The sequence below is a fragment of the Tetrahymena thermophila genome, assembly GCF_000189635.1.
Source record: "Tetrahymena thermophila SB210 genomic scaffold scf_8254357, whole genome shotgun sequence".
Taxonomy (NCBI): domain Eukaryota; phylum Ciliophora; class Oligohymenophorea; order Hymenostomatida; family Tetrahymenidae; genus Tetrahymena; species Tetrahymena thermophila.
The window spans coordinates 7148-15538 of NW_002476142.1; the positions used below are offsets into that span (position 1 = coordinate 7148).

Genomic DNA, 8391 nt, shown 5'->3' on the forward strand with positions numbered 1-8391 from the left:
TAGACCATTATTTAGAAACCGCAAATGATAAAAAATATATAGTCAATCAAAACTATAATTATTTCTACAATTTTTTATGCTAAAAATGATGAATCTTCTTTAATTTAATTTAAATATATTTTTGCTATCAATAGTGAGTAAGCTAAAATCTCACTTGACTATATCTATTAGGAAATAATGGGATTTATTTTTGTTAGTGCTACTATGTATAATCCTATTATAACGAAGCTTGAACCAAAAGCAAATTTGCTAGATGGGTCAAAAATTAAATTTATGTAAATTAAAATTATTTTTATGTACATCCTAATGAACTCCCAATAATAATTTCTATTCTTTAGTTCCGCATAATAATACCCATAGAAATATTTAACTCTACATTCATTTAATTTCAGTTTATTTTATTTTAGTTTTAACAGAAAAATTATTGGCAAGAGTGTCCAATAAAATAGGATTAAGATCGAAAATGGATATAAAAATTTAATAATATTTTAATCATCACATTTTTTACTCAAGTCATAAGGATTTAATGATTAACTTCCTACCTATTAACAAGTTAAGCTTTTAGAAAAGTAAGATATTTACCCAATTTAAAAGAATATTATAAATATATGGAAAAAAGTAAAGTAGTGGTAGCTCTTGATTATTTTTTTAGAAAATAATTAAATTATTTTGAGTGTTACTAAGACTATGATAAATAGCAATAAAACCAACATTATTTAAGCTAGAGAGAAAAAAAAAACCTTTCCATATTATTTAATAATATTTGCACTTACCATACACTCAATTCCTAGACTAATCTGTCTATTTGTTTATCCTAAAAATGAGTTTAAGATGTTAATATTCACTGGTAAAATTTAATTTTAAGGTTATAAAAGAGAAGAAAGCTGGTAGTAGCTTATAATTATTTTTATATAAAAACCAGAATAGTCATTTATAGAGCTTTTAGAAATAGGCAAAAGTTTCATCTATCTTAAATAATAGCAGCATTAAGAATATTTAAACTGTGAAACAAATACAAATGTTGTGAATATGAAATAAGCCGCCATTGCAATAATTTTTAGTATAAAGTAAATCCATTGAATACTTGCTTAATAGCATTCTTAGCAAATACCTTTTTTCATAGATTCACCGTATCTTAATTATTACCAAACTTCTCCCAGATAATCACACTCTTAACATAAAGGGCCTACATATCCTTCAATACAATAATTTATAGATTAAGGATTTTCTGCTTAGCAAGACCCTATTTAAGAATTACATTCAATAATTTCATCAGTTTGTTCATTTTTTCTCCAGTAGCCATCTTTAATCTTAATCATAGGGCCTTAACATTCTAAAGCAGAATTTGGACAATTTATACATTAATTTTATACTCCAGATTTAAGATCTTGGGACTATTCATACATTAAATCAGGATCTAGAAGTGAATATGTACCTTATTAGCAAAGTTTACATATCATAATTTAATTAATTTATTCTTCAATTATTTCACCTACTGAGCAATTTCTAAAATAAATTGATAAAACTGTAGGTAATTGTATTTAAGAACTTGTTAAAATATTAGAGCTTATCGTAAAGAATTATTGAGATGATAAAACTCCTTAAATTTATAATCCAGTAAGTTCAAATGACTAACTATCGCTATTATATTGATTATAATTCAAAATTCTCTCACCAATAAGTTATGTTTATTCTGTATCCAAATTATTGATTATAACTTCAATACTTTTTAGCTCTTCTAAAATATCATTTGGATATTAATTAGTTATAAGTTTTTGTAAAGAAAAAGAAAGATAACGGTTATAATTGTCAACCAAAAATATTTTTAATGAAAGTTGACCACCACTTTTGAACTAATTTATATCAACTAGAGATATGTAGTTTTGTTTATAATTTTAAGGCATGCTACTATTGTCATTAAAGAATCTAAATTCATAATTATTTTAAGACATTTAAGCATTAGAATTTTATATTAATATTTTTTCAAGATAAGTAGCAGAGTTATCTCCATATAAACTTGCCTTATTTTAATTTATATTTTTTTCAAAAGGAAAGCCTGGTGGTAATATGATTTTACCTGATTCAGTCTAAACAATTCTAATTCCGCCTCCAATTAAAGCTTAATTTTGTATTACTTTTGTCTTTTCATCAAAAAATATTTAAGTAGAGCCTATTTCTTTAAAATATAGAGCTCCTCCACTGCTTTCTGCTGTATTATTTTAAAATAAGCATTCAGTGAAATTGATACATTTTTATGTATTTGAAAAAGAAATAGCTCCACCATTTTAAGCAGTATTATTAGAAAACACACTTTTATATACTAATACATTATAAGAGGAACTTATTGTGAAAATACCTTAGTTTAATAAGTAAGTTATTTCTTGTAAAATAATATTAGAATTTTAAATTTTCAAAAGCTATTGGCTAGGATTTTAATTTGAGCTAAAATTTAAATTTGACAATTTAAATATGTCATTAAACAAAACTGTAAGTTAATCATTGTCAATATATTAGTTCAATGATTCTATTAACTGTATTTAGCTATTATTATAAAAAATAGAATCATAAATAAATACTCTTTAGCAACCAAAGAAGTTAAAAATACAATTGCTTTAGAATTTCTCTATATATATTTATTATTACAAATTTCTGCTATGTGAAGAACTTTTCTCTATATAATTATTACTAATATTCAAATTTGAAATAGTAGTATTATCAATTTAAGCGAATTAGAAGATCTAATTTATTTATAAATTATTTGTTATTTTAACTCCTTAAATTAAGATATTATTAACATTATCTAAATTAAAAAGAGTAAAAATTTGACTTGAATTAAGTTTTAACATAGATATTTCTAAATCATAAATATAAATCTATGAAATATTAGAGAAACTCAGTAAATAAGAGAATGGAATTTGGTTGTTTACTATTATTATTATTGCAAGTATATAAATTAGAAATTTTTATTGATTATAGTATTATTTTTTGAACATTAGAAAAGTTAATCTAAATATTTTAAATGCATTAGTTTGATATGCTTATATTCTACCAAATAATACTTTAAACATTTTAATTAAAATTAACTAAATGCTATGAAGAATTTTCCTCAAAAATGAAATCAAAGTTGAATAATCTCAATGTAGGTAATTAGAAGTATTAAAATGTTTAATTATTTAAAGTGAAATTATTATCATTTTATTAAGGGTAAAATATTAATTCTGAATTAATTAATTAGTTTTATTATACATATTAATTAACATTTTAGAACTACTCATTTGTCACCTGTAAATAAATTAAATTAGTCCAAATTTATTAATTCTAGGTAGAAGATCCTTATATAGTAAAGACAAGATTTTATTTAGGTGATACATTTGAAAGTTTTTGATTTAATTATGAAATATCATTATCATTAATTATAATTGCACATTCTAATTACTCATTACTTTAGTACATGGATATACTAAAATTATTTTCAAAAACTCCACCTTTATGTAACCCAAATATTGTTAAAATATTATCTGCTTGATTGTAAATTGATCCCATATATCTTGGATAGTTATATTGTTATTAATAAATTAGATTATTAGAGCCATTTTAAAGTAAAAAAACTTCAAATTTAGATATAAAAAAGATGGCAATAATATTATTATTTATTAATTCATAATCTGTGATATAGTCACTTATAAAATTTCTTTTGATAACTGTCATTAATGTTATTTAATCAGAAACTAAATAAATATTCAGCTAAAAAGGGCAAAAAGATATTAAATAGTTTTATGATATCATTATTTTATTTCCTTAATTTTATGTAAGAGCCAAAAACTATTCTTGTTAATTTGAAGAGAAATTCCAAGTGTAGGCCTTTTTTTATCCACTAAAAATGAAAATGTATCTTGTGTACATTACATCAAGCACAAAATCGACTAAGATATTGGATGCATCTTCCATTACTAAAAATGTTAGATTTTATTCCGATAATAGATTTTTGTTGATAATATCTACAACAAGCAAACTACCACCGTTAGTAGCAAAGTAAGCAGTCTTAGTTTATTATTAGGTTTCTTACAAAATCATAGAAATTATTGAAGTATTAATTTAATTTTTATTCTATATAGAGTAGTATTGTTAACTTAAATCCTTCAAATTAAATTATAATACCTAACCATTACTTAATCCAATAAAAACTATATTTTGGTCTTTACTGCAAATATGTTAAGTTATTATGACAGATGCTTCAAGCTATATAGTGCTGATTACTTCTCCTGTTAGGATGTTACAGTAAATTAATTTTTTATCGTATGTAAGATATACGTTATATTATAAAAATTTGAAGAATTTAATTTATTATAAAATCTTCATCTAAGGTATAAGATTATTGTCTTTTGAATTTTAGTAATTTTGATAGAAAATAATCTAGTCTTTTTATGCTATTATTAAAGTATCAGAAGAAAAATAGTACATAGAATCTACTATTTAAGAACCGTTTATAATATTTTCAAAAATTAGACTGTATTTTGAATACCTGAACATAACATTATCACTGTTGAAAAATAAAAATTCTAGTTTCTAATCTTGATTATTTATTGGAATAGTGGTATACAAATTATTTGGTTCATTTAATTATGCTTCATAGAAATACCCTATTAGACTGTAATCAATTTGATATATGGTATTAATGCTGTAGACTATTAGATTATTAGTAATATTGTCATATGAAAAGTTAACTAATTATTCTGTTCCATCAAATACTTCTGAAATTTTAAAATTACTTCTGACTGATAAATCAGTGTATAAGTTATAGGTATATATATTTCCATAGCTATCTAGGAAGATTATTTGTGCTGTACTATAATCAAAAAACATGTTTATGACATTACCTACTAAGTTTGAAGCAAAAGAAGAAGCATTTATTTTTGCAGTATTTTATAAAGACAGTGAGTCATAGATATATATTTATGCAAATGTGCTTAAATTGGCATATAAAACTATTTATTACAAGAAATCTATATAAATATAGTTCACAATAAGCATGTCTGAGGGTGATTAAATATAATTAGACTAAAGATTCAACGATGCTCTCTCAATAAAATATATACCTAATTATTAAATTAAATTAAATGAAGTAAATTAATATTTTAGAAATGAATATATTTACTTGAAGATGATTGGAATATAAGGCGATTAGCTGCAATACTAAAAGAAATAAATTAAGTATTAAATTTATAACCTAGTTTATATACTCCATTAAAGCTATATACTTAAACTTACTGATTGTAAAAAAATATATTTTAGAATTATTCGTCCACAGATATTTTATATTAGCTTGTAAAACCGTTTATTTAGATACTTTATAAAGATATTTAATCAGCAAGCTTATTTATTATAACAAATTAACTATTTGAAATACTACAAATTTAAATGAATTGTGTGTCTTAACACTACAAGAATGATATATTTTTATATTAATCAGGAATAGTTTATAAAATTTTTAGATCAGAACTAAGTATTTGAAAGCTGCTTCCATATATATAAAATGTATTTGAAGAAGGATTAAAAATCCAGCCATTTATTTTATTCATTCCTTTATAGTAGAATTTCTACGATTTTTTACTATAAGCAACAACAAGTAACTAGTTTTAGTTCCAACAAACAAGACTTTATTAATCCTAAATTAATAAAAATGAAGAAAATGGTGGGTCAGTAGAAATTTATGGAATTATTTATTCAACAAACTGATTAGTGAACAAATTGAAAGATGTTATTTAGTATTTGGTTCTAATAAAATACATTCCTAGCTTCGCGCTTTAAATAATTTCTAGTATTTAATCATTTTTATTATTCTATTATAATATTTAATTTGTTGGTAATACTTGGTACCTATTTTATTAGTATTTACCAGTATAAATCAAGCCTAACTAACTCCCATAGTAGATTTGAAAGTTTAAAGGAGATCCAATCATTTTGTAAGCAGATCCTGATGCTAAACCAATATTAATATGATCATGACCTCCAATATATGTAATATTTCTTTTAATATCTACTTAGAATTATTTGAAAAGAGTGGAAGTGCTTAGCAAAATAGTTCTCGTAAAGCCATAAAACACATTTCCATATGCGTTTATTATTTTTTTTGGCTCTTCAATTGATGGGAAATAATTATTAGTATGAATTAAAAGAGAGTAACTTAAATTTTTGGATACTAAAAAAATGCTATTGTTGCCTTAAACTAATTAAAAGCCTGCTAAAAAGTAAACAGATGCATCGTTTATTACTCTTTTAACAGAAACAACCCTTTTTAGCAAACTAATTTTCACTACATAGCTGTTTGAAAGATATCCATCTAAAATGTAAAAATTACTCTATGCGTCAAAATACACTATTTCGTCAATAGAGTATTTATTTAATATTGTGTCTTAATCAGAGTTAAAAATTTGTATTCTATTAAAGTATTAAATCTAATTTGTTGTAAATATTTAATTTATATTTGATGCTTATTAACTTTCAAAATTAATTTAATATATTGAAATTTCTTAAGCTTTTTAAATGAAAACTCTTGAATCATAGCTCAATACAATATTTAAATTATTACTTGAAAAAATAGTCTAGCATTCCAAAAATAAGGTTTTAAATTCAGAGGTGACAATTTGAATGCAATTATTATAATTAATTGCTAATTTATCATAATTTGATACGATCTAAATAATGTTAGTTAAATTAGTAAATTAATTTAAAATAATTTGTTATTGAGGATCAATTAATAAAATATTTTAGCCCATAAGTGCTGCAATTCTGTTATCATGAAACTTCTATAAATCGAGGCATGTTTAATTCTAAAAACTCAATTTTTGAATAAGATTAATATTAATTCCTCTAGACGCATCATAAAAAATAATATCTCCATTTTAATGACACGATATTAATAGTTATGGAGAGAAAGTTAGGGCTACTGAATTGGTTTAAGAAGAAGGAGTGGGAAACGGTAGATTGAAATTTTCTATGATATCTAACTCCAAAGAGGATTCCTAAACATTGCTATTCCTAATTATTTAAATTGAGTTCTAAGAAAATAAAACAATTTCAAATACCATTTATGATTCGTTTTCTTGATGAGGGTCAAAATTTAAAGGGATTTTCTTTAAAAATTGACATTAAAAATTCAAAGAAAAAGTTTGCTATGATTATTAATATTAATTGTTTGCAAAATTGTAAATTATTAGCTAAATTTGATTAGAGAGAACAATTAGCTGACTATTTGTTCCAGTGAAGGTTCCAACATCAAAATCTGAAATTATTTGATTTTCATTTGAAATTAGGTTTGATTATTTTGTAATGTAGTTATAATCTAGGAGGCTTTACCCAGTTAGAATTATTAAATGTTGGGTAATTAAATCATTTGATGATGTTATTATTTTTACTTTTTGAATAGATTATTAAAGTATTAAAGTAGAGAATGTTTGCGCAATTAAATCAATCTCTAATATTTCGTTAGCAAAAATAGCAAAAATTCTGCTTGAATTTGTTGATTATAGCATTTAAATAATATTACCTTTATTTTCAAAAGAGAAGATTATAGGCTGGTTTAAATTTAGGCTATTATCAAGAACTTAATAATTGATTTATGAAATGATCAAATTAGTCTGATTACCCATAAAAATTTGATTTTTTAGAATTTAAATAAATTAATGAGGAAAATTGATTTAAATAACATTAGAAACTAACTTTTTTTGTTAAGTTATATCATAAATTATTTAAAATTATGAAAAGGATTATTATATTTGTTGGATTAGCAAGTAATTACCCAAAAACAAAGTAAATTAAGCTTGTTAATTTAATTAAACAATATTGCTATTATCAATGATCTACCTGTTTTCGTTAATAATGTCCCAAATGTTGATTGAGAAGTCTTTTTTGAGAATCACTACTAAATCTCCTATGTTTTAAATTCTTAAATCATCTGTTTAGTAGCTAAGATTTTTTACCAAATCTAACTTACTTTTATTATAGATAGAGAGATATCCTTATTACAGAGATACATAATAGGATTTTTGATATGTAAAAAAATCTGTTGGAATGCCGTTGTTTAAAAAATTTGGTTGAGTTGAGTAAATTGACGAGCATTTGACCTATTTTTGGCATGTATTTGTTGGTAAATCAGCAAAGTATAATGGATCACAAATAGACTAGCAGCTTCCTTAAGAGTTTTCATCTTAGTTATTGTGAGTTTAGTAGAATAAATTCTACTGGCAGTTTTGATATATGCAAGAGCCATTGATTAATTGATACTCGCTTAAACATTAATTACAAGAGGATATATTATTTTTAAGAGTAACACAAGCTTGGCATCCTATCTAGCATTACTGAGCCTATAATTTAGATATGTTTACTATGAAA

At 23.3% G+C, this 8391-nt stretch overlaps 1 protein-coding gene across 1 annotated transcript; it reads right to left on the minus strand. All coding sequences in view use genetic code 6, as the record gives it.

The window, feature by feature from the left end:
* Positions 1 to 927: 927 nt before the first annotated feature.
* On the minus strand, positions 928 to 7649 carry TTHERM_01526450 (transmembrane protein, putative; the record flags this gene model as incomplete). The annotated part of the gene is made up of 6 exons (XM_001029422.2): positions 928 to 1001; positions 1085 to 2623; positions 2687 to 2800; positions 2928 to 4823; positions 4878 to 5096; positions 5156 to 7649. 6 exons carry the CDS (start codon positions 7647 to 7649, stop codon positions 928 to 930), a joined length of 6336 nt encoding a protein of 2111 aa, XP_001029422.2.
* Between the last annotated feature and the right edge of the window lie 742 nt (positions 7650 to 8391).